Source organism: Mirounga angustirostris, unplaced genomic scaffold (genome assembly GCF_029215605.1).
Source record: "Mirounga angustirostris isolate CCGP_5_RB_7025 unplaced genomic scaffold, mMirAng1.0.hap1 SCAF_17, whole genome shotgun sequence".
NCBI lineage: Eukaryota > Metazoa > Chordata > Mammalia > Carnivora > Phocidae > Mirounga > Mirounga angustirostris.
The window spans coordinates 39,590,553-39,616,230 of record NW_026991725.1 but is presented as its reverse complement, the minus strand read 5'-3'; the positions used below and the strand labels follow the sequence as shown (position 1 = coordinate 39,616,230).

Below are 25,678 nucleotides of genomic sequence, written 5' to 3'. Positions count from 1 at the left end.
CTGTGCCCATTTTTTTACATGCTCTCACTCACATCTGGTCCCAGCGCCCTCCTAGGGACCTTGTTGCTCCATCCTGTCCTGTCGGGTGTCCCCTGACATCTGGCAGCTTGGGTGTGTCTCAGGCCAGTTAAGGGAGTATTAGAGGCACTTTCTAAATCTGAAATTTTTAGATGCCATAGATTATATTTAAATCAATTTCCTTTTTTTTAAAGTAAGCTCTACGCCTAATGTGGGGCTCACACTCATGACCCCGAGATCAAGAGTCACGTGCTCTACAGACTGAGCCAGCCAGGTGCCCCCAATTTCCTTTTTTTGTTTTTAAGATTTTATTCATTTGAGAGAGCACACAAGCACGGGGAGAGGAAAAAGCAGACTTCCTGCTGAGCAGGGAGCCCGATGAGGGGCTCGATCCCAGGACCTGGAGATCTTGACCTGAGCCAAAAGCAGATGCTTAACCATCTGAGCCACCCAGGCGCCCCTCCCCAGATTTCGTTTTTAAGTTTTTCCTTTAGTGACCCTTTTTCTATCATAGCATCAATAATAGAAGTCCCAAAAGCAGTGAAAGAAAGCGAGCAATAAAAGTGATTTAGACATGAGATGTATCTGAAACCTCTGAATCCCTTTGGAGGTGGAAACTCACTTGCCCCGTAGGAAAGCGAAGCCACAGAGGGAAATGTTGGCTTCAGTGTGGCGTAAACCTGGAGCTGATTAGAGCAGCTTGAAGGGAAGCCTGGGTGGTTAAAGACCTGAGAACATTATTTCAAGCTGGACCCACTGTGGGCACGGACATGCCTCTTGTTTTCCCAGGGAACTGCAGAGGGGGGAGTTGCCAGAAGTTAGAAGACAGGAAGACAAATCAGACTTCTTCGTTAGAATTGAATGTTGTCAAGGACTCCAGATGCTCAGATTGTGATCTCTCCTCCCCCCAGGATTTGCTTTGGGTCAAAGAGCCTTAGGAAGCTGATTTTGTTTTTATTTTATTTATTTATTTTTAAAGGTTTTTTATTTATTTGAGAGAGAGAGAGGGAGAAGCAGACTCTCCACTGAGCAGGGACCCGACTTGGGGCTCGATCCCAGGACTCTAGGATCATGACCTGAGCCAAAGGCAGACGTTTAACCGACTGAGCCACCCAGGCGCCCCCTGATTTTGTTTCTAAATAGAAAGTTTTAACATCTGTGCCATACAAGTCAGTGGTTATCCTCCCTCCCTCTGAAGATACAGCACAGATGACCTGAGCATGAGGTCCTGGAATTTGGTCCCGAAGGCTTAAGACTGTGTCCCTGATGGGCTGAGGGAGCCCTGGGGGTCTTTATCCTTTTCCTTGCCCTCTTCCTGGCTCCCCAGCTTGGCAACAGCAGGCTGTGGACTAGGTTCTGCGCTTCCCTTGCCCCATTCTCTGTGCCCACCGGCTGCAGCCACAGCTGGGTCAGGCCCCCAGCGGCAGGCCCCCATGCAGGCAGCCCTCTAGCCTGTCTGAGCCGGTGGCTCCTTCTGCCCTCATATGTCTTGCTCATGGCCCTTCCTACCCCTCCTCTTTTAGAGTGCCGGCATCAGTGGGGAGGTGGAATCCAGAGTCAGTCATTCTGATTGACCTTTCCTAAGCTTTTCCTTTCTGTGGCCACACTAGAAATTCCCTTCCTCCTGGTGTCCCTGGGAGCTGCTGTGCATGGTAGTGGCTGTGGTCAGCCAGTGAGGCTGTTAACAAGGCATGTTTAGTATTAAGAGCATGTGTTTACACAAGAAGACAGCCCTGGCAGGGCCAAGGTCTCTGGTTAGCTTGCACATCCCTTCACATAGGATCCCTGGACATTAAACAGGCTGTCATGGGAGACTGCGCCAAAAGCAGGACCCCATCATGTCCTCAGGCCAGGGAGCAGTGCTCACGACCATGGGTTCAGAGTCGAGCCCTGGGCCGCTCCTCGGGCCAGCACGTTTTGCTGGGTAGATGGACAGAACAAAGTGCCAGTAGCCACACAGTGGAACAAGAGTGCGGTCTTGAGGTGTAAGTGATGGATGCGGGTACTCACTTTGCTTCACGTGCTCATTCCTGCAGTTGGGGCTCCCATCCCTCCCCGGGATGAGCTACGCTTGCTCAGCAGGCTTGGACCCTACAAGAGGCTTCTGTCTCCCCAATCCAGGGAGGAGGAGAAGCTTACTTCGGGCTCTGCCTTACAGCTGCCGTGCTAAGGGCTTTTATTTTCCTGTCTGTTGAGTGGTGGTGGTCTTGACTTGCAGAAACATGAGTGGTGAAAATTACCAGGAGATAATGCTGAACATCAGATTGAAAGACATAATGTGGCCAAGTTTGTGGCCTCTAACCCTGTTGGTTCTGTTTGGAAAAACGGAGCGTTGAGGCAGCTGGGGCCAGAGGGGCTCTGACCACTCCATTTCCTGGGTGTTTTCTCCTTTCCATGTGCGTTGTTTCGAGGTACTGTCTCTGGTTTTACTTTACGCTGAGAATTCTTGGATTCCCCTGTTGGAAATGAAACACTGACAGGCTTCGTTCCATCTCCTTCCTCTGGTGGCAGCCTGAGCTTTTCACTGGCCGGGAGGTGACGGCCTGTGGTGGTCGCGCGCCCTGCCCCTGCCACGGCTGGAGACCATCCCGATCTCTCCTCCCACTGAGGTGATGGCCTCACCCCCTCGTTGGGGGATGCTTGACCCTGGGGACTGCCGAGGTAGGGGCTGCACGGATTTTGCACACTTGGCATCATTAATCCCCAAAGCTAGCCAATCATGGAATTCTAAACACGTTGCTGTGCAGCCTTCACAAGCTTGGACCCTTCAGAGGTCTAGGAAAACACCCAAAGATAGCAAAAATATGTGTTGGGTCTAATTTTATTTCTAAGACAGTTGTTGCTACAGAAGAGACGGAAACCAGGTTTAGCTGTAAAATTTATCGATGTTCCGAAGCAGAGAGAGAGATTGGATGCTGCCTGCATCCTGACAGCAGCGGCTGGAAGAATCGAGCCTGTCGGTCCGCTGGCTGTGAGAGGCGGGGCGCGGGCGGGGCTGCGCGAGGGGCGAGCACGGCCCCCCACCCCCGCCGCAGGCCGGCTCTGCGGTGTTCACCGTGTTACTAGCCAGTATAGGGTGGATGAAGTGTGATCTCAGATGACGAATACGGATGGAGTACTCATGAGAACCTTTTGTCTGAACTTTCCGAGCTCTTACGGGACTGTGAGCTCAGCATCTAAGGTTTGGTTTTTATTTTTGTTTTGGGGCAGGATTGTGACAGCCCATCGGTCCGATGAGCTGCTCCCTGCTGGTGCTAAGACCCGCAGGAAATGCCGAGCAGGCGGGGCCCTGCCTTCCCCTTGGCCGTGCCCTCTGTGGGGATTTTCACAGTGTTGGAAGGGGGAGCCTGGCTTCACGGTAGTCCCCATTTTCGGCAGATGGTTTCTTCACGTCCACTAACTGCAGCATGTGTCCTCATGCTCAGTCTGTGGACTGAGGAGTCACTGGACTCCTCACACTTGGAAAAGAACCACAGCCCTTCTATTCGGCTGAGCTTTTCCCAGGGGTCTTCTGGCAAGAGGCAGGGCAGGTACGACAGGCAGGTGACCGGTCCCCGAAAGCTGTGATGTCCGTTAGCTCTGGCTTGTCTGTGGAATGGAGAGGGCGTGGGGGTCCTCACCCAGAAAAGGGGCATCTGCTTCTCTGTGAGAAGGAAAATGTGCAAAGGGTTTACTTAGTACCTAAGAGGCACCTGACTGACAAATAGGAATTTCCCTCCCTTCACTGCCCCCCCTCCCCGCCTCTGGGTCGGTGCTGGCATTAGAACACGTGCTTCTCCGCCCAGTGCCGCCTGTGGCGGGCGCGACATCCTGGCTGGGACCTGGGGCCTCGCGGGGGCAGCTCCTGCCTGGCCAGGACTGAACTAGGGAAGTCTCTCTTCCAGCCGTAGCCCCACAGTGAGCAGCTCTCCCCGGGGACAGGGGGACAGCGGGAGCCCAGTGTCCAGGAGGCGGGGCTGCTGTGCGGGGAGTTGGTGGGGCCCGTTCCGCTGACACCCAGCGCCCTCCCTTCCCTCAGCGCGCCCCCACCGCCTTTCTCTGCCGCCCTCCCCAGGCCAGGCCCTGCAGGGTCTAAACAGCATCACCAGGACAACAAGCCGAGTCCACTGAGCTGCCCACGTGCTTCCAATTTCCTGGCTGTAAAGACTGATTAGGAAGCGTTGCTCCTCAGCCACGAAGACTGTTATTAGTTCTTTGGGTTTTTTTTGTTTTTTTAAAGATTTTATTTATTTATTTGAGAGAGAGAATGAGAGAGAGAGCACATGAGAGGGGGGAGGATCAGAGGGAGAAGCAGACCCCCTGCTAAGCAAGGAGTCTGATATGGGACTCGATCCCGGGACTCCAGGATCATGACCTGAGCCGAAGGCAGTCGCTTAACCAATTGAGCCACCCAGGTGCCCAGTTCTTTGTTTTATAAGCCTTTTCCTTCCTCAGACCGGTGACCGGGGCTCAGTGCAGGTCAGCCCCTGCCGCTTCTGTACGACCCGGGTGACTCCCTCCCGCGGCTGAGCTCGCGAGTGCCGCGATGGCCTGGCCGCCGCCCGCAGACCTGAACTTCACAGGAGGGCCCAGAGCCCTTGGGCGACCGGGAGACCGGAAGGCCCAGCAGCTCCTGAGGCTGTGTGGTGGCCCAGAGACGCGGCTGTCCCGGCTCTGGTCCCGCAGCGGGACTGGGCCAGCCGCTGTGCCCCAAGGCTAGGGAAAGGGAGTCACTCCTAGAGGGGAACAGCCTTGACCTTGTCCTCTCAGGCAGACTTGGGACTTGAGGACTCCTGAGGTCACCCCGTAATCCTCTGTCTTACCGTCTAGTGTGGGGGACCCTGATCTCCTGACAGTAGGGTGGGTTGGTTGGTTGGTTGGTTTGAATTGCTTCCTCTATACTCTCCCTGTAAAAGCCCCAAAAGGAATAACCAGCTCCTTTTCCTGCCTTTTGTGCTCTAGATAGGCAAGCCGTGGTAGCTTAAGCCCTGGTGTGCTATGCAAGCTGCCACCCTTCGCCTAGCTGCACACGTGCATGGCGGCCTTGGGGCCGGCAGCTCGGCGGCTTTCAGTCCCGATCACTCGCCTGCTCTGGCCCCCCACCCCATGAGCTGTGAGTGGCCCGCATCGGCCTGGCTACCAGCTCCAGGCTAGGGGGTGTGAGAAGCTGCTACTTGGAGTCCTAGCTGGCATGGTGCCGGCGGGGGACCCTGGACCAGTGGCCTCAACCTCCCACTCCACAGAGGAGGAAGCCAGTGTCGGGCGAGGGGAGGCCCCAGGGGCAGGACAGGGAGCCAGGCCTGGGCTTCCTGCCTGGTTCAAAAGGAGGAGATGTGGCAGGGCGAGGCCTGGGAAGGATGAAAGTTGCTGCACGCTGTCCAGCTTCTAGGCCAGGGCTGTTTGGTGCAGTTGTCCAGTTAACCCTTGAAAAGCATGGGTCCACTTATATGGGGCTTGCTTTTTTTTTTTTTTTTTATAAATTTTTTGTAAATACAGTCCAATGCTGTAAATATATTTTTTCTTCCTTACGATTTTCTTAATGACATCTTTTCTCTAGCTTTCTTCATTGTGGGAATACAGTTTATAATACGTATCGCACACAGAAGATGTATTGAGCAACCATTTCTGTTACTGGTAAGGCTTCTGGTCAACAGTAGGCTGTTAGTAGTTAAGTTTGGGGAGAGTCAAAAGTTATACAGAGATTTTCAACTGCATGGGGAGGTCGGCGCCCCAACCCCCACATTGTTCAAGGGTCAACTTAGTGTGAGCCACAAATGCAAGCCCAAGCCACATGTGTAATTTTAAGTTTTCGAGTAGCCACATTTTAAAAAAAGTAAAAAGCAGATGAAATTGATTTTTAAAAGTATATTTCATTTAACACAGTGTATCCAAAATATTGTGGCTTTAATCAAGATAAAAAAAAAATCACTGATGAGGTATTTCACATCTTTTTTTCCACACTGAGTCTTTGAGTTCCAACGACTGAAATCTTGTGGCTGCCGTGTGGGACCGTGCAGGTCTCCACGGAGGCTCTGTCCCATCCTGGCCACCTAAATGACCCTTGTCTTTCTCACATATTTCTTTGTCCCTCTCCCTTCTCCTGTGCTTTGGTCTTGGGGGTCAGAGTCACTGCCATGTGACTAGGAGCATCTCCCAGACGAGGCTGTTCCTGCCGGCTGCATGTCAGCCCCTATCTGGGGCACTGGGGCCTGATTTGATTCGGCATTAGACAGTCACGCCAGGAATTCAACTCTTGTTTTTCTTGCCATGAATCAGTTAGCCCTAATCTCGGGCGTGTGAGAGCCTCCTGTGCCGCTTATTTATTTCCAGGAGAGCCTCTGCAGACAGGAGACAGAGCTCAACCGTTCCAAATCTCAGTCTGGTTGCCTTTTGCCTCCTGCCATCAGCAGCCGGGGTCTGCATCCCTCTACCCTGTCCAGCTTCGAGGGGGTGGGGGGGCTCCCCTTGCTGCTCCTCTCCCGGGGCTGGAGTCTAGACATCTTTTTCCCCTGGGCCCCCTACCTCCAATGACCACCACCTCCCAGGAAGGAGCCCTGAGTTCTCAGGGAGGCAGGCCAGGGGGCTGAGGGCTGCAGTCTCCTGCCTCCCGTCTTGGCTCTCCTGGGCTCGTCCAATCTCAAAGATAAGGAAGTGAGCTCTGTGGTTGGAGATGAGAGGCTGGCGCATTCAGGGCTGGCTCCTGGATCCTGCAGTCATTTAAACAATGGCCCCTTTCTGAGGACAGTTGATTGCAGGCCTGCTAGTAGTGGTTCAAAGAAAATTGTCACCCAGCAATAACATGGAGGAGAGGCTGGGGTGGGGGTGCATGGCCTCTAGGCCTGGCCTTCCATCTCTGGCTCCAGCTCACACTCAACCGGGAGCGGAGCTTTGGATACCCTCAGCTTCCTTGTTGCTACTTGTCAAGGCCCCCTGGTGCCCTCCTCACCCCCGCTGTCCCCCTAGCCCCTCCCCTGCCAGGATGGGTGACTCCTGTGTCCCCTTTCCAGGACCAGGTTCAGTGGCTTGTCCATGAGACGCAGCCAAAAGGGACTCCAACCTCTTCTGTCCCACTTGGGCATGTGACCAGTCTCAGTTGTCCCCCTGTCCTCTCTAGTTGGAGGGATCCATCTCTACGTCTTCTCTGTTTTCTGCCCTCAGCTAGGCTTTACCAGAATGTCCCCCATGCCCCGAAGCAAGCATGGCCGCATCCCTCCTCTTTGCTACTCGTCCAGCCCGCCCTCCACCAACGCTGTCATGGTTCCAGGGAGTGGCGCTCTGGCTGTAGAAGGATTCTTCGACTTGGGCAGTGAAAGGAGGGCCTGCAAATAGGGGAGCACCGCAGGAGAAGGCAGCTAGCAAGATGGCCTGCCTGGCACTCGATGCAAGGAAGAGGCCAATAAACTGGCACCATGTCCACCCCATCTGACTCCAGAAAAGCCACGAGGGGCCCCTTCTGGGGGACCGAGTGAGGAGAGGCCGGCAGCAAAACCCAAGTACAGTGGGTTCCCAGGGGGCTCAGCCAGACCCTAGGCTCAGCAGCACCTGGAGGCTAATGCTGGGGGTCCTGGGGCAAGGGGCGCAGGGGGCATCCCAGCCCCTCCGGAGCTGGTCTGAGACTCTTCGGAGGATCCCAGAGCCACAGACAGGATGACACTGAGCCAGCCAGGAAGGTCAGGCAGTGGGACTGTGGGGTTGTCGTCTGGGGAGGCGACTGGGTGGTGGCCGCTTTTAAAATGTACCTTGTGCCAGTTGTCTGGGGTGAATGCCCCCTGTGGCTGCCCCATAGTGGTGATGGGGAGCAGCGCCCCCTCTGCCGGGGGTGGGGTGAGAGCTGTGGGTGGGGGCATGCCTGATCGCCTGATGGCCAGGTGCCCTGTGCTGCCTGAGCTCTGAGGCCGGGCCTCTGTCCATCTGCAGCCCTGTCCCTCCGGGGCCCGGCTCTTTTCCCGTCTGGGTGTGATCTCTGCCGGTTCCCTCTGGGTGTGTGGGTGTAACAAGTCCGAACCTTCTCTGGGAGTCGGGCAGGCTCGGGCGCCCCGCCCTCTGGGCTGTGCCCTTTCCTCCCCGAACTGGTTGTGCAGGAGCAGCCGAGTGTGGGCAGTGTGGGTGCGTGGGTGGCAGCCCGGCCCACGCTCGCTCGCTGCCTCAGCTGCGGGGAGGGGCCTCCCAGAAACCGCCTTCCCGGTGCCCGGCCACCCCACCTCACCAGAGCCCAGCCAAGCAGCCAGCAAGGACACACGCCTGCTGCCCGCCACCTGCCTGCACCGGCCGAGCCCAGCCTGCTCCGGCACCTGCCTTTACGACCATGTTCAAGGGTCTGAGCAAAGGCTCCCACGGGAAGGGGTCCCCCAAGGGCTCCCCGGCCAAGGGCTCTCCCAAGGGCTCCCCCAGCAAGCACAGCCGGTGAGTGGGGCCTGGGGCAGCAGGCTGGGGCGGGAGGGGGTGGTGCCAGGCCCAGGTGCCCTAGCCTCCTGGAGATGGCAGCCTGGCATTCAGGACCAGCCCAGTGCTGGCATTTAGTGTCCCCAGGCCAAAAGTCTGGGGGTGGTGGTGGGGTGGACTCTCTCCCAAGCCCAAACGGGGGCCTGGGGCTCCCACATTGTCCAGGGGGCCTGAGGGCCGCAGGCAGGGGTGCTCTGCTGGATGCACACTGCGTGGGGAGGGGCCGGGGGGCCGGGAGACCAGAGTGCTTGGCTCCGTGTCTGTGGCTCTGCCCTCAAAGCTCTGCTTGGGCTGGGCTCACCCTTGGAACCTGGGCCCAGGGTGGGCAGAAGGACTGAGGCCAAGAGGTGGAGGTGGGGTGCCTGGTGCAGGGGGGCGGGGCTGTGCTGCGGTGCCTAAGCTGCAGCTTTCCTCACAAGGCTCTCCCCTCGGGCCTTGAGTTTTGTTACAGTGTCGGGGTGATTCTTGCACCACGTGGGTATGAGGAGAGGGTGCTGTGGGGAAAGGGGAGGGCCCGCGGGCCAGGACATCGCCAGAGCCTCCCTCTGCTCCCCCCGCTCCCCGCCGGACGCAGCCTGGCTCTCGGCAGCCACATGGGCCGCAGACAGACTTGGCTGCTTCCCTCCGTTTCTTCCCTCACCCGCCCCTGCGGGGCGGAGGTGGCAGATGGGAGCAGAGATGAAGGGCTCATTACCCTGATAGGGATCGGACCGGGGCGATGACGCGGAGGCTGGGATTCTGGGCGGACAGGAAGGACAGCAGTTAAGACTCTCACTGTCGTCCCTGGCGCTCCTGGGCCGTGCCCAGGGTGGAGTGTGCCACCCCCGGTGGGAGCAGCCCTCCTAGGAGGCCAGGCCTGAGGACAGGTCGCCCAGGGGTCAGGGGTCAGGACCCACAGCTCCCTGTCCCCAGGTAGGCTCCTAGCCTGGGGCAGCTGGGGGCTCTGTCCACACAGCCAGGTCGGCTCTGGCTGCCGTCCCCCAAACTGGGTTCACTGGTCCCCTGCTGTGCAGTCCATTCAACATATATTTATTGAGCACCTACTGTGTGCCAGGACTGTTGTGGGCACTGAGGTGCCGCCTGACACAGAACCAACAGGTCCTTGCCTTCATGGTGCTTACATCCTAGTGGAATAAACACCAGCACGTATGGCTGCTTCAGAATGCGCTCATTCTCCTAACACAGTAGCACTGTGATGTAGATATTATTAAAGCCCCACTTTACAAGTGAGGGCACAGAGAGTTTAAGTAACTTGCCCAGGGCCACACAGCAGTAGTGCTAGAGAATGATCAGACCCAGGCTGTTTGGCCACAGAGTTCTTTCAGACTGGGTCTTCACTGGCACTGCCCCTCTGCCGGGGCAGGGACGTGGGGGCGGGGTGGGCTCATCCTTCAACCCCTAGTTCAAGGCGCAGCTCAGTGAAGCCTTCCCTTCCCCAGGACTGTAACTTCATAGGGTGCTGTGCTTTTGAACCTTGGACCACTCTACTTTTATTAGGTCTGCTTGGGCCTCTAGGCCCCAGAGAGTGAGCTCAAGCACACAGCAGGCGCCCCATGGAAAGGACCTTGGGGGGCCAGATCAGGCGCATACTCTGCTCCTTGCTGTGTGACCTGGAGCATGTCAGGTCCTAATCTGGTCTTAATCCTCAAATCTGGGCACTGTCAGCGTGCCCCAACAGTCTCTTGGCCTCCCCCGCCCCAGGGCTGTGCAGCTCCTCCAAATGGTTGTTAGCCTGGGCATAGGCAAAGCCTGGGGTGGTGAGGGGGAGACAGGGCTGGGTGGGAGGAGGTTGGGGTGGGGGACAGCCGGTCCAACTGGCCCTCCCCAAAGCCCAGCCGTGCTGAGCCATGATTCACTCCCAAGGAAGTGGCAGGGAGCTGGGTGAGGTTGGGAGCTCACTGCCAGGACAGTTATGTTGGCTTGCTGCATGGTGCCAGGCACACCAGAGACCCCCACTTTCTGAACCCCCAGGTGAGGACAGTGCTCCCCCTGAAGGTTGAGCTGGCTGCCGATCCCCGAGGCCACCCAGCTGGCCCGTCCACCCTCTGCCCACCCCCAGGTCCTAGACGCCTCCCTCCCGGGCAGTGAGCCCAGCTGGAGGACAGGACAGGGCAGAGGAAGACAAGGGACCCCACGCAGGTGGGACAGAGGGGTCTTTTCCAACCATGCTGGCTCTGTCTTCCCCACCCCCCACCGCACCCCAGGGCTGCCACCCAGGAGTTGGCCCTGCTCATCTCCCGCATGCAAGCCAATGCTGACCAGGTGGAGAGGCACATCCTGGAGACCCAGAAGAGACTGCAGCAGGTAAGGCCTCAGCGGCAAGCGGCGGGGAGCAGGGGGGGTGGGGCTTGGGAGGCTCCCTAAAGCCCCAGAGTGCCCACCAGGGACGGCTAAAGTGGGACAGACAACCCTTGTCACTCACCGGTCTTTCCCCAGACACAGTGGGAGAGAGGGTTCAGCTCTCCTTTTCTGTTGGACTCCCAACCTGGTGGGTCAGAGGGGCTTGGGGCGGGGGCGGGTCTCCCCTGTGTCCCTGCACCTGCCCCACAGATGCCCTGGGCTGGGCCCTCTGCCAGCGTGGACACCAAGGTTGGCCGTGCAGCCTGGGGAACTCAGGGTGGGCTCAGGCGGCAATGAGGGGCCGCCGCAGGGATGTCGTCCCCCACCTACAGGACCAGCTGCACAGTGAGCAGAGCCAGGCCCTGCAGCACCAGCAGGAGGTGGGCCGCAGCCTGAAGGAGGCCGAGGTGCTGCTGAAGGACCTCTTCCTGGATGTGGACAAGGCCCGGCGGCTCCAGCACCCGCAGGCCAAGGAGATTGAGAAGGAGTACGTGGGGTGGCAGCCAGGGCCAGGGCTCCAGGACGGAGGCGCGGGGGTTCCAGGGGAGCCCCAGGCCCAGCCCTGACCCGCTGGCCTCCTTGGCAGCATCAAGCAGCTGCACGAGCGGGTGACCCAGGAGTGTGCCCAGTACCGTGTCCTGTATGAGAAGATAGTGCTGCCGCCGGACGTGGGGCCCAGGGTCGACTGGACGCGTGTGCTGGAGCAGAAACAGGTCAGGGCTGTCCTCCATGTCGGAGCCACCTCCAGGAGCTCAAAATCACACCTGGCACAATCAGAGAGCAAAACTGGGCTGTGTGCCATCCGGGGCCTGTTGGTGCACTTGCACCTGGGGAGGGTCTGGGACGGGAGAGAGAAGGGGACACAGTGCAGTCAGGGAAGGCTTCCTGAAGGAAGCGGCATATGAAGAGGCCTCAGAGAGGTGGGAGGGCTTAGTTAGGCTGGGGTGAAATGCTGAGGAGAGGACATTGCAGAAAGAAGAAATAGAGGCTCCAGCCTGGGGTGTGGTGGGAAGTGCGGTTTTCTGGGCAGGCAGGCAAAGCCAGGGCCCCCTGAACATCGGGTGAGGAACTGTGCTTTGATGCCACAACAGAAGGTGCCGTGATGACAGTGAAGGGACAGTTGGGGGGAGGGCATGAGCAGAGGAGGGTGTCACAGGGTCCCAGAGCCAGCGAGAGGTTTCTAGGCAGGAGGTGCCGAGGCCAGGGAGGTAAGGAGGCAGGGAAGAGTAGGAGGATGTTTTAGAGGCTGAGCCCTGCGTTCTGGGGACCAGTAGGAGTCAGGGGCTGCAGTCATGAAGATGCTCAGGCCTCGGCCTGGGCCACTGGAGAATAGTTGTCCCCCAGGGTGAGCTGGCTGCCGATCCCCGAGGCCACCCAGCTGACCCGTCCACCCTCTGCCCAAACGACCAGTTCCACTCCTCCATATGGGGACTCGGGGAGGACGAGGGAGGGCCGCCGCCCCAGCCCTGCGGCTGTGCTGAGCGGCCAGCTCTCCTGCAGAAGCAGGTCTGCGAGGGCCGGTTCGGGCCGGGCATGCCAGAGCTGGAGGAACAGGTCGCCGAGCACAACATCCTGCAGAAGGAGATCGAGGCCTACGGGCAGCAGCTCCGGAACCTCATCGGGCCGGTGGGTGACGTACCTCCAGGCCTGGCCCTCCAGCCCTACCCCCACTGTCTCCCATCTGAGCCTGTGTGGCCCAGCAGGCCCTCTGGGGCAAGGGATGCGGGTGGGGGCACAGTCGGCCCAGGGTGTGGGCGGCCATCTCCCCTGCACCCCGCCTCTCACTGAGCCTGCTTTGTCCCCCACCCCCGCCCCCCCATTGGTCGAGGCAGGACGCAGACACCATCAGGAGCCAGTACCGGGACCTCCTGGTGAGCAAGGGAAGGGCTGGGCTGGGGGGCTGGGCTGGGAGTGGGGCAGGGCCCAGCTGCCTGCACCCTTGGTGTGGGGGGGGGGGGGGGCAGCATTTCTGGGGCAGGCTGACGTGGCCCCCTGCTACTCCTCCTCCCGCTCCATGTCTCGCCGAGCACAGAAGGCGGCCTCGTGGCGCGGGCAGAGCCTGGGCAGCCTGTACACGCACCTGCAGGGCTGCACGCGCCAGCTAAGTGCCCTGGCCCAGCAGCAGCAGAGCATCCTGCAGCAGGACTGGAGCGACCTCCTGGCGGACCCCGAGGGCGTGCGGCGGGAGTACGAGGTGGGTGGGGGAGACTGGGCTTGGGAGGAGGGACAGGGGCATCCTCAGCCTGTCCCCTCCTTGCCCATGCTCCCGACTCTGCCCCCAGCACTTCAAGCAGCACGAGCTGCTGAGCCAGGAGCAGAGCGTGAACCAGTTGGAGGATGATGGGGAGCACATGATGGAGCTGGGGCACCCGGCTGTGGGGCCCATCCAGGTGCGAAGGACAGATCCCGCCCATTGTTGCAGGGACACCTGCTCCCTCAGCTGGTGGAGGTGGGGAGGGGGGCTTCCCAGGGAGGCTGGGGAGAGGGAGACCCGGCCCAGGTCTGGGCAGCAGATGGGGGCACAGGTCTGGGCGAGCATGGCCCAAGGGCTCGGTGCTGCTGTCCGCAGACCCACCAGGAGGCCCTGAAGATGGAGTGGCAGAACTTCCTAAATCTCTGCATCTGCCAGGAGAGCCAGCTGCAGCACGTGGAGGCCTACCGCCGGGTGAGCCTGGGGGCGGGGGCGCAGGGCCAGGCAGGGGAGACCCCCCGGGCCGGGCCATCGAGGGGCCTGGAGAACGCCACAGGATGCGTTCACATGGAGGGAGACAGGGTGCCTCCTAAAAATGGCAGAGCTGTGTCGTTGTGAATAGGTCCCCGAGGGAAAATGATGTCATGTGAGCGTTCGCCACAGGGTGATATAGCTCCCAGGGAGGGTTGGTTCTTAAGGGGGAAAAAAAACCCTTCCTCTTTTTAAGCATTAATCACCAGTATACATCCCTGAAGGATATGTGGCATATCTGTAGTATTACAATTTTATAGAGATGGTAGCAAGATTAAGGAAAAGACGTCCAAAACTCTCCTTAGAAGGGATGATAATGAAAAGAGGGTTGAGAAAAACGGACAAAACACACAACAGGAACTTTTTTTTGGTAATTTCTATCCAAAATGTTTCATATGCTTTGAGAGGGACAAAATCCAAAGAGTTTTATTCTTCCTTTTTAAAAAAATATTTTCGGGGCACCTGGGTGGCTCAGTTGGTTAAGCGACTGCCTTCGGCTCAGGTCATGATCCCGGAGTCCTGGGATCGAGTCCCGCATTGGGCTCCCTGCTCAGCTGGGGGTCTGCTTCTCCCTCTGACCCTATCCCCTCTCATGCTGTTTCTCTCTCTCTCTCTCAAATAAATAAATAAATAAAATCTTTAAAAAAAAATTTTTTTTCGGGGTGCCAGGTGGCTCAGTCGTTAAGCGTCTGCCTTCGGCTCAGGTCGTGATCCCAGGGTCCTGGGATTGAGCCCCGCATCGGGGTCCGTGCTCTGCAGGGAGCCTGCTTCTCCCTCTGCCACTCCCCCTGCTTGTGTTCCCTCTCTCACTGTGTCTCTGTCAAATAAATAAATAAAATCTTTAAAAATATATATATATATTTTCCTACGTCACCACCCTACCATTATCACGCCTGTGGACAGGAATTCCGTAGCATCACGGAGCTGCGCGATGTTTATTTTTTTTTTTTATGTTATGTTAATCTCCATACACTACATCATTAGTTTTTGATGTAGTGTTCCATGATTCATTGTTGGCATATAACACCCAGTGCTCCATGCAGAACGTGCCCTCTTTAATACCCATCACCAGGCTAACCTATCCTCCCACACCCCTCCCCTCTAGAACCCTCAGTTTGTTTTTCAGAGTCCATCATCTCTCATGGTTTGTCTCCCCCTCCGATTTCCCCCCCTTCATTCTTCCCCTCCTGCTATCTTCTTTTTTTTTCCTGGCTGGGATCGGGGGTGGGTGCCTAGGTGTCGGGATCTGAAGCAGATCTGAGGCAAATAATACATTATATGTGGGATGTTTCTTTAGAGCGTGCTCCCAGCTTCCACTCCAGCCCCGACGCCCTGGCACCCACCCCCGATCCCAGCCAGGACGACTGCAGGTGCTGGAGTGAGCCCGAGAGCCCCGCCTCCACCTGGGCGGGAAGGACAGAAGCCAAGCTGTTTTATAACACTAAACACTAAAACAAGCTCAGTGGGCCCAAAATGCACCATTTGCAGAGCACTCCAGCGGAAAAGGCCCCACGGCCTGGAGAGCCGACAGTGCCAGGGCCTGTGACAATTTGCGTTTAGCTGGCTTGCAGGGTTGGTGGGCAGTGGGCTGCCACGGGCGCTGCCCCTGACTGCCCACGACCTCAGTTCCAGGAAGAGGCCGACTCGGTCAGCCAAACCCTGGCAAAGCTGAACTCCAGCCTGGACGCCCAGTACAGCCCAGCCTCAGGGGCGCCCCCTGGTGCCCCCACAGAGCTGCTGCAGCAGCTGGAGGTGAGCGCGCCCCCCGGGCCCCCCCACCCCAGGCCACCTGCATCCTACTCCGGGGATTGGGGCTGGCCCCTGTGTCTGGGCCTCACCCTTCCCAGGGGCTTAGTCCTGCCCTGAGCAGCCCCTCCAGCCCAACCAGCAGATTTCAGAATCCTGGGCCTCCTGGAGGGGCTTCTTTTACTTTCCTGACTTAGAGACCCTGTCTCCATGTAGACCAGACCCCTGGCTCTCATGGGGGGAGGGGAGGTGTGGGGCAGGCGTCAAGGGCAGCCTGGGACCCCACAGGCAGAGAAGAAGCAGCTGGCTGTCGCTGAGAAGACCATTAGGGACCTGCAGTGGCGTAGCCAACAGGTGGCCCCTCTGCAGCAGCGCAGGAACCCGCCCCAGCAGCCCCTGCATGTGGACAGCATCTGCGACTGGGACTCAGGAGAAGTATGGGCTCGGCCCGCACATCCCCACCCTGCCCCAGCCCTACCCCTCTCCAAGCCCTGCCCCGCCTCTGGCCCGTCCCTGCCCCTACCCCATCTGGGCCTTCATTCCTTCCCTATTCCCTGCCCTGAGCCTCCACGACACCCCCCGCACCCCCGTCCCCCAGGTGCAGCTGCAGCGGGGTGAGCGGTATTTGCTGTTGGACAACACTGACCAGCACACCTGGGTCGTTCAAGGCCCAGGTGGGGAGACCAAACGTGCGCCAGCCGCCTGCTTCTGCATCCCAGCTCCGGACCCTGAAGCCGTGGCCATGGCCTCCAAGTGGGTCTGCCGGGGGATCCTCAGGGGCAGGAGGCAGGCTGTGGGCCCAGACCAGGTCCTGTGGTGTTTGAGGCCATGGCCTGGCCTTCTCCTGGACCCATGACTCCTGGGGTGGGTGCGGGGTTTGGAGAGAGAGGAGAGACATCCTTGTCTGATCTCCTCCTCGTTCTAGGCTGGCCTCGGAGCTGCAGGGCCTGAAGCAGAAATTGGGCACAGTCCAGAGCCACCTGACGGCCAGTGCTGAGCGGCCCTTAAAGACTGGCCAGCAGGGTACTGAGGGTTGGCCGGGGACTTGGGGGGTTTGTTGGCCACCATTGGGGGGGTTGCGATGGGCAGGGGGTGGCTCTGGATTAGGGACTTCTGCTAGGGGATTCCATCTCTTGGGTCGGCAAGCACCGAGCTTTGTCTCTCCCCTGGTTAGGCCCTGCCCGCCGTCCCCCTCCCTTCCTATCCCACACAGGATGCTCTGGGGGCCCCCAGGGAAGAGCTGCTCCTCAGGCAGATGGGCAGATGGGAGGTAGGCCCTGGACCCTCACGGCACCCTATGCCCCCAGCTCCCACTGGCTCAGCCCCAGGAGACCCACAGGCCCAGAAGCTCCTGACACAGATGACTCGGCTGGATGGAGACCTGAAGCAGATAGAGAAGCAGGTGCTGGCCTGGGCCCGGGCCCCGCTGAGCCGCACGACACCACTGGAGGACCTGGAGGGCCGCATCCAAAGCCACAAGGTGGGTGGGTGAGCGAGGACAGCAGGGATAAGAAACGGGCCTGCGCATGAACTAAGGATGAAGCAAGTGTGGGAGCAGCCGCAAGGACCCAAGGCAGAGGAAGGGAGTGGACAGTCTGGGACTCAAGCAAGCTGCTTCCCATCCTGGCTCCTCCCCTGACCAGCTCTGTGATCTTGGGAAGTCACTTAACCTCTCATCACTGAAAACAGACACAATAATACCCAACTCGTCTGGATGAAGTCTACTAAGGCCCGGGAAGGTTCTAGAGGGGCAGGGCCCAGAATAAGAGCCCTGTATGCCACACTGGGGAGGCGTTCTGACCAGGGTCCCGAGAGCAGCAAGGAAGCCTGAGCGTCTTCGGGGTGATTTCTCCTGGAGGCAGGTGGGGGCGCCTCCCTGGCCAGGTTGCAGTATGTGAACACCATCACAAAGAACTCATCCTCCGTCCCTCCCCACACCTGGGGGGGTGCAGTTTGGGTTATGTCCTTCCCAACCAGTTTCTAGTCAAATGTATCCTTTGGGTTTGGTTTTTAAATGTCTTGAGTCATGTCCTTACACATCATCGTGCAGCTTGTTGTCTGCTCCATCTTGTCCCGTAGGGATGAGGACATAGCGTTTCCCGGGTCAGGGGCCCGGGGCGGGATGAGTGGGAGCTGTTGCAGGTTGGGTCTGCTCTGAGCCGGTGTGCTGGGCGTTTCTGAGGAAGTGTCATGGGGAGAAGAGCAGGGGGAGGAGGCAGGGGCAGGAGGAGGACGAGGGCTATAATGCCACCTCAGGGGACACCACCTCCACCCGGAGGCTCTGCGGCCGACAGGAGGCTGGGCCATACAGCCATGTGGGCAGGTCACTGGTTAGGACGGCACGGGGACCTGGCAGCCCCCAGTGCATCCTTGAGTCTTGAAGTCACCGCTTTTCCGACATCAGGCTGGGGCCACAGGAAGCCCAGTGAGACCGGAGGCAGGCAGTGCGCCGTCCATAGTCCAGCACCGACGGCTTGCAGGACGGATGAGGGAATGAGGAGGAGCAGAATAACCCCACGTGGACAGAGCTAGGGCTCTGCCACCCGACCTGGGGCGATGGGGCAGGGAACTGACGTTTTGTGCAGGGCACAGAGACACAGGGTCACGCTGCCTCCTCCCATCGTTCTTCAGAGGAGGAGACTGGGGCTCAGCCAGGCTGCCCAGGGTCCTCCACATGCGGACTCTCGGGGCCAGGACTGTCCCCGGTCTCTAGCCTGTGCCCAGGCTCATACCCACCACACACTGAGGCCAGGTGGGCAGGGTCTGGTTGACCTGGCAGGAAGGAGACCTCTGACCCTGCCCCTCCCTACCCCAGGGGACAGCCCAGCAGCTGCAGGTCCTAGGAGCAGAGAAGGAGGCGGCCCAGCAGGAGTGTGAGGCGTTTCTGTCCACCCGGCCTGGGGGCCCCACTGCCCTGCACCTGCCCCTGGCTCTCAACAGTGTCAAGAACAAGTACAGCGACGTGCTGGTTCTCTGCAACCTCTACGGGGAGAAGTGAGTGCTCTGGGGACTGGGGAAGGGGGCAGCTGGGTGGCATCGCTGGGGTGTGGCTGAGGGAGGGCCTGACCTTGGGCCGCCTCGAGACAGAGCCCGAGCTGCCCTGGGCCTGGAGCGCCAGATCCAGGACACGGACAGGGTCATCCGAGGCTTCGAGTCCGCCGTGGCGCAGGAGGCCCCCATCCCCGCTGGCCCGGGGGCGCTGCAGGACAGGGTCAGCGAGCTGCAGGTGAGGGGCCGGGCGGCCTCCTGGTGGGAGGGGGCATGGCACCACGCATTCACGGGCGGGTGGGTCTCATGGTGACTCGTGGAACCATGAGGGTGCATGGCGCCGTGTCCCCTCCTCCCAGCGCCTGCGGAAGGAGCTGCTGGAACAGCAGGCCTGTGTGCTGGGGCTGCTTCGGGAGCTGAAGGCCACCGAGCATGCGTGCAGCACCCTGCAGAACAACTTGCAGGAGTTCTGCCAAGACCTGCCTCGCCAGCAGCGCCAGGCGCGGGCCCTCACCGACCGCTACCATGCTGTGGGGGACCAGCTGGACCTACGGTGAGTGGCTGGGCCACTGGGGCTTGAGGCACGCCCCCACGTGCCCAGCAGCTAAGCCGTGTGACCTCAGACTGGTGACTTGGCCTCTCTGAGGCTAGTTTCCTCGCCTCTAAAACGGGATGATAACAGTAGCCGTCTCCCAGGGTGAGCCTACCTACCTCCCTGGCCGAGACGGTCTGGCCCATCCCTGAATGCCCAGCTCCAGCACAGGGCCAGAGTGAGGGGGATCAGCCTGGTGGGTCACTCGGGCCTTCTGACTCGTCCCGGGGAGGGAGGCACTCACCAGCCTCCTCCGTGCACCCCTCACCTGCCGCAGAGGGCAGAGCTCACCTCTGCTCCGGGCCTGCTCCTCCCGCAGGGAGAAGATGTTGCAAGATGTCGGCCTCACCTACCAGCAGTTCAAGAACTGTACGGACAACTTGAGCTTCTGGCTGGAGCACCTGCCCCGCAACCAGGTGCGGCCCAGCGATGGGCCCAGCCAGATCGCCTACAAGCTGCAGGTGCAGAAGGTGAGGAGCTGGGGCTGCAGGTGACCTGGGGACAGGTCAGGCCCTTGACCTCCCCACGGGTACAGCTGCCTGGGCACATGTGGCCCCTTAGTGGCCAGTGTTCTAAGAGACCTCAAAGCTCAGAACTCAGGCCTTCTGGAGGACCATCAACCACCCCCCCACACCCTCAATGCTCCACCTGGCCCACAGAAACAGCAAGGCCGTCTCCATCTGGGGGTTCCAACTCCTACCGCATCCTTTTCCTCATCCTTGCCAATCCCTGGCTATGCACTGGCAATGAACCAGAGGCTGCGGGTACAGCCTGCTCTCAGGCACCCCACAGTCTGGTGCCTCGCAGGCCATGACGCTGGTAACTGGTCTGGTGGAGAGCCCACAGCAGGACACGTGGCAGCAGGACAAGTGGTCTGGAAGGCAAGGGCCTGGGGCTGCAGGAGGATGACAGTGTCTAGGGTGAGAGTAAGGGAGTAATGCCAGGAAGGTGGCTTGGGACAGACATTCTTAGAGCTGCCTGCAGATTAGAATCATCCAGGGGGCTTTTAAAACATCCCTGTAGAGGCGCCTGGGTGACTCAGTCAGTTGGGCATCTGCCTTCAGCTCAGGTCATGATCCCGGGTCCTGGGATCGAGCCTGCATGGGGCTCCCTGCTCAGTGGAGAGCCAACTTCTCCCTCCGCCTCTGCCCCTTCCCCTGCTTGTGCTCTCTCTCAAATAAATAAGATCTTTTTTAAAAAATTAAAAAAAAAAAAAAAGAAAACCAGCATCCCTGTACCAGAACCCCACTCCAGACTGATTAAATTGGAATTGCTGGGACCAGAACATCAGTACTCTTTTTTAAAGTTCCCACAAGTGAATAAAGGGGCAGCCAGGCTTAAGAACAGTTGGGACAGAGCAGTGGTTCTCAGGGGGTGGTCCCTGGACCAGCAGCCCCAGCATCAGGGAGACACTTAGACGTGCAAATTCTCAGGCCCCAACCCGGATCTGCCCAGAGGCTCTGGGGGTGGGGCCTCAAATCTGTTTTAAGGAGCTCTCTAGATGGTTGTGAAGCACAGCACTGGGTGAGAACCTCCCTGCTAGAACAGGAGTCTGAGGGTCACTAGGCAGAAGGAAGGGACTGTGCCAAAGAGAGGAAGGAAGATTTCCTGGAGAGAATCCTGCCTGGAAAGGCAGTTTCCCAGGCGACCTCCCGCCCCTGTGGGGTGCTGGTGGCGCCCCAAGGCCCCTGCGGGGGAGACTGGGTGAGTGGCATTTGCTGACCTCCCCTGACTCTCACTTCCTTCCTGGCAGAGGCTGCAGCAGGAGGTCCAGGGCCGAGAGCAGGACAGGGCCATGGTGTCCCGCCTCTCCCAGGACCTGCAGGCAGCTCTCCAGGTGAGCACTTTCCCTCCTCTCCCCTCCCTCCTTCTGCCAGTCCCCTGCTCTCCCAGCCCCAGAGGTCCCCACTGACCGAGAGCCTGTTGTCCTTCCCTCCCTGCTCAGGACTACGAGCTGCAGGCGGCCACCTACCACTGCTCCCTGGAGACCACCCAGGCAGGCTCAGCCCCCAAGAGACCCCGCGTGGCTCCCCTGCAGGAGAGCATCCAGGCGCAGGTGAGATGGGACAGACCCGGCGGGGCTCGGCATCCCCCAGCACCAGCTCTGCAGGTGCCACGCCGGAGCTGACCCTGCCGTCGCTCTGCCTCCCTTCGGCCTCTCTAGGAGAAGAGGCTGACAAAGGCCTACACCGAGCTCACAGCTGCACACCAGTGGCAGCTGCACCAGCTGGAATTTGCCAGAAGGATGCTGGAGAAGGTGTGGCGACAACACCATTCTGTCCCTGTGCCAGGCGGCCTGGGCTGCTCCTTGACCCGAACCCTCTTCCCTTCCTCCTCGCCCTGCAGCCTGCGGCCCCAGGGCAGGCTCCACGGCCCGAGGGGGGCAGCTCCTCGCCTCCCACTCCACCCCCTCACCCCCCCAGCAGCTCTTCCAGGCTGGTATCCATCTCAGAGTCAGGCCCCGGAGACATCATTCAGGGCAGGCACAGCTTCACCACTGGGCGGTCTGCTGGTGGGGACAGGAGAAAATCCCCATGTCTTCAGCCCTCAGACCAGCCACAACGGGCGAGAGGCCACCCAGATCTCCATGCCTGGGGCGCCAGGAGACAGAAGCCCTCTATGACGCTTGGTGTCCGGCTGAGGGACTTGCCAGCTTTCTCCTACCCAGAGGAGTACCCCAGAGGAGCGTGGGCCCATATCCGGGAGCCTGGATGGAAGGGGAGGGGGAGGGAGAAAGGTTTGGAAAGGAGACCTGTCCTGTTTGCACGTTCTAGTGCAAACCCCGCCTGAACGCTGCCTTGCATCCTAACATCGTGGGGCTGAGGGGTCCTCTCAAAATCCTGCATCCAAGCACCTCAGGTCTGTAGCTCCCACTCCTGGGACCTACCAGAAGTCTCAGGAAGCAGGGAGGGGTCTCTGATCTCAGGGTGGGGTGGGGCTGGTGGAAATGGGGCTCATCCCTTTCCTCGCCCTCTGCTCCAGTACTCTTCCCTTCTTCCTCTCCCTCTGCAGAAGGAGCTCAGTGAGGATATCCAGGTGACCCATGACACATGGCAGGGGTCTGAGGGCCCGGCCAGAGCAGGGAGGGAGTCCGAGGCCCTGAAGTCCCAGCTGGAGGAGGAGAGGAAGCGGGTCGCACAGGTGCAACAGGAGCTGGAGGAGCACAGGAACCAGCTGCTGCAGCTGAGGACACAGCGGCCCTTGGAGAGGCTGGAAGAGAAGGAAGTGGTGGAGTTCTACCGGGACCCCCAGCTGGAGAGCAGCCTGTCCAAGGTGAAGTCCCAGGTGGAGGATGAAGGCAAGAAGCGGGCCGGCCTGCAGGCAGACCTGGAGGCGGTGGCCCAGAAGGTCGTCCAGCTGGAGAGCAAGAGGAGGGCCATGCAGCCTCACCTGCTGACCAAGGAGGTCACCCAGATCGAGAGGGACCCCGGCCTGAGGAGCGAGGCGGCCCAGCTCAGCGGCGAGATCCAGCATCTGCGGGGGGAGAACGCCACCGCCTCGGCCCGGCTAGAGGTGCTAAAGAAGGAGCTGCTGGCCCTGGAGCAGAAGGCGCCGAACGTGAAGGAGAAGGTCGTGGTGAAAGAAGTGGTCAAGGTGGAGAAGGACCTGGAAATGCTGAAGGCAGCCCAGGCCCTGAGGCGGCAGTTGGAGGAGGACACGGGGCGGAGGAAGGCGGCGGCCGAGGCTGTGGCCAAGCTGCAGTCTCGCATTGAAGACCTAGAGCGCGCGATCAGCGCCGTGGAGCCCAAGGTGATCGTGAAGGAGGTGAAGAAGGTGGAGCAGGACCCAGGCCTTCTCGAAGAGGCGTCCAGGCTGAGGAGCCTCCTGGCAGAGGCCAGGAGCAAGAACGTGACACTGACATGGGAGCTGGAGGACCTGCGTGGCAAGTACAGCGTGGTGGAGAAGCAGAAGCCCAAGGTAGAGCTCCAGGAGCGTGTCCACGAGACCTTCCAGGTGGCTCCCGAGACGCAGCAGGAGATGACGCGGCTCCGGGCCCAGCTGCAGGAGACGGCCAGCAAGAGGAGCCGCGTGGAGCAGGAGGTGGAGGGGCTGCTGCCCGACCTGGCTGCCCTCCGGGCCCAGAAGCCAGCAGTGGAGTACAAGGAGGTGACGCAGGAGGTGGTGAAGCACGAGAGGAGCCCCGAGGTGCTGCGGGAGATCGACCGCCTGAAGGCCCAGCTCAACGAGCTGGTCAACGGCAGCGGGCGGGCCCAGCAGCAGCTCATCCGGCTGCGGGGGGAGCGCGATGAGTGGAAGCGGGAGCGGTCCAAGGTGGAGACCAAGACGGTGAACAAGGAGGTGGTGCGCCACGCGAAGGACCCGGTCCTGGAGAAGGAGGCCGAGCGGCTGCGCCAGGAGGTGCGAGAAGCCGCCCAGAAGAGGCGGGCCGCCGAGGACGTGGTCCACGAGCTGCAGAACAGGTACCTGCTGCTGGAGAGGAGGCGGCCCGAGGAGAAGGTGGTGGTGCAGGAGGTGGTGGTCACTCAGAAGGACCCGAAGCTCCGCGAGGACCACAGCCGGCTGAGCCGGAGCCTGGACGAGGAGGCGGGCCGCCGGCGGCAGCTGGAGCGGGAGGTGCAGCAGCTCCGGGCCGGCGTGCAGGAGCAGGAGAGCCTGCTTAGCTTCCAGGAGGACCGGAGCAAAAAGCTGGCCGTGGAGAGGGAGCTGCGGCAGCTGACCTTGAGGATCCAGGAGCTCGAGAAGCGGCCTCCCGTGGTGCAAGAGAAGATCATCATGGAGGAGGTGGTCAAGCTGGAGAAGGACCCGGCTCTGGAGAAGTCCACGGAAGCCCTGCGGCAGGACCTGGACCAGGAGAAGACCCAGGTAACAGAGTTGCATCGGGAGTGCAAGAACCTGCAGGTCCAGATCGATGTCCTCCAGACCACCAAGTCGCAAGAGAAGACCATCTACAAGGAAGTGATCAGGGTGGAGAAGGACCGGGTGCTGGAGGGCGAGCGGTCCCGGGCGTGGGAGGTGCTTAACAGGGAGCGCTCGGCCCGGCAGAGCCGGGAGGAGGAGGTGCGTCACCTCCGGGAGCGGCTGGACAGGGCCGAGGCGCTGGGGAGGACCTGGGCCCGGGAGGAGGCTGAGCTCCAGAGGGCCCGGGACCAGGCGGACCAGGAGCGCAGGCAGCTGCAGCAGGAGCTGCGGGAGCTGGGGAGGCAGAAGCAACGGAAAGTGCTGCAGCTGCAAGAGGAGGCGCAGCTGCTCACCCAGAAGACAGAGAGCGAGCGGCAGAAGGCCGCTCAGCAGGGCCAGGAGCTCTCGCAGCTCGAGGCGGCCATCCTCCGCGAGAAGGACCAGATCTACGAGAAGGAGAGGACCCTCCGGGACCTCCACGCCAAGGTGAGCAGGGAGGAGCTCAACCAGGAGACCCAGACGCGAGAGACCAACCTTTCCACCAAGATCTCCATCCTCGAACCTGAGACAGGGAAGGACATGTCCCCGTACGAGGCCTACAAGAGGGGCATCATCGATCGAGGCCAGTACCTCCAGCTCCAGGAGCTCGAGTGCGACTGGGAGGAGGTCACCACCTCGGGCCCCTGTGGCGAGGAGTCTGTGCTCCTGGACCGCAAGAGCGGGAAGCAGTACTCCATCGAGGCCGCCCTGCGCTGCCGGCGCATCTCCAAGGAGGAGTACCATCTCTACAAGGACGGCCACCTCCCCATCTCCGAGTTCGCGCTGCTCGTGGCCGGGGAGACCAAGCCCTGCTCCTCGCTCTCCATTGGCTCCATCATCTCCAAGTCCCCGCTCGCCTCCCCAGCCCCCCAGGGCCCCGGCTGCTTCTCTCCCAGCGTCTCCTTCGGGCTCAGCGATGACAGCTTCCCCATTGCTGGCATCTACGACACAACCACAGACAACAAATGCACCATCAAGACGGCCGTGGCCAAGAACATGCTGGACCCCATCACGGGGCAGAAGCTGCTGGAGGCCCAGGCGGCCACAGGGGGCATCGTGGACCTCCTCAGCCGGGAGCGCTACTCCGTGCACAAGGCTGTGGAGAGGGGGCTGATCGAGAACACTTCGACGCAGAGGCTGCTCAACGCCCAGAAGGCCTTCACTGGCATTGAGGATCCCGTCACCAAGAAGAGGCTGTCGGTGGGCGAGGCCATCCAGAAGGGCTGGATGCCGCAGGAGAGCGTGCTCCCCCACATGCAGGTGCAGCACCTGACCGGGGGGCTCATCCACCCCAAGAGGACCGGCCGCATCCCTGTCCCTCAGGCCGTGCTCTCCGGAATGATCAGCGAAGAGCTGGCCCAGCTCCTGCAGGATGAGTCCAGCTACGAGAAGGATCTGACAGACCCCATCTCCAAGGAACGGATGAGCTACAAGGAGGCCATGGGGCGCTGCCGGAGAGACCCCCTGAGCGGCCTGCTCCTGCTCCCGGCCGCGCTGGAGGGGTACCGCTGCTGCCGCCCTGGCTCCCCCCGGGTGCTGCGCTGACGCGGCCAAGCGGTCATGGGGAGCGCGTGTGGGGGGCGGGCGGACGGCAGGCACCCTCACCCCCAGAGCAGCCTAATCCGAGGGGCGGGTCTTCCCTCTGTCTGATCGCGGTGCTATTACTCCAAAGTTTGCGATGGTGGACCCCCTCCCCTAACTCTGCTGCCCAGTCCTTCCCCCGACCCCGAGATCAGCACATCTGTTTTTCCTCCCCGCTCCCCCACCCGGTGCTTCCAATAAACGAATTCTCCCAGCGTCTAGTTTGAGTTTGGGAACACAGAATTGATTTGTCTGAGCCCTGAGCACAAGGGGCAGCGTGGCTGGGGGTCCTTCCCAGGTGGGAAGTGGACACGCCCGACCGGCCCTGCCGAGGGAACAGGTGCTTCCAGGGGCTTCGGCTCCCTTGACTC

General features: G+C 60.3%; 1 protein-coding gene across 3 annotated transcripts; it reads left to right on the top strand.

Moving 5' to 3' along the window:
* The first annotated feature begins 140 nt into the window (after positions 1–140).
* On the top strand, positions 141–25,523 carry EVPL (envoplakin). Of its 3 annotated transcripts, XM_064582294.1 has the most exons (24): positions 141–3,199; positions 5,555–5,631; positions 7,156–8,400; positions 10,644–10,743; positions 11,112–11,266; positions 11,366–11,492; positions 12,280–12,405; positions 12,612–12,650; positions 12,812–12,973; positions 13,062–13,169; positions 13,349–13,444; positions 15,128–15,253; positions 15,536–15,682; positions 15,846–16,000; positions 16,173–16,270; positions 16,555–16,727; positions 18,063–18,241; positions 18,335–18,473; positions 18,595–18,788; positions 19,147–19,297; positions 20,581–20,664; positions 20,773–20,883; positions 20,992–21,084; positions 21,840–25,523. In XM_064582294.1, the coding sequence occupies exons 3-24, from the start codon at positions 8,303–8,305 to the stop codon at positions 25,269–25,271; spliced, it is 6,093 nt and encodes a 2,030-aa protein (XP_064438364.1). In that variant the 5' UTR covers positions 141–3,199; positions 5,555–5,631; positions 7,156–8,302; the 3' UTR covers positions 25,272–25,523. The 3 variants fall into 3 exon arrangements, with proteins under 3 accessions (XP_064438364.1, XP_064438363.1, XP_064438365.1); XM_064582293.1 differs by having other exon boundaries at positions 141–5,631; XM_064582295.1 differs by lacking the exons at positions 18,335–18,473; positions 18,595–18,788 and having other exon boundaries at positions 141–8,400.
* Positions 25,524–25,678: the final 155 nt, after the last annotated feature.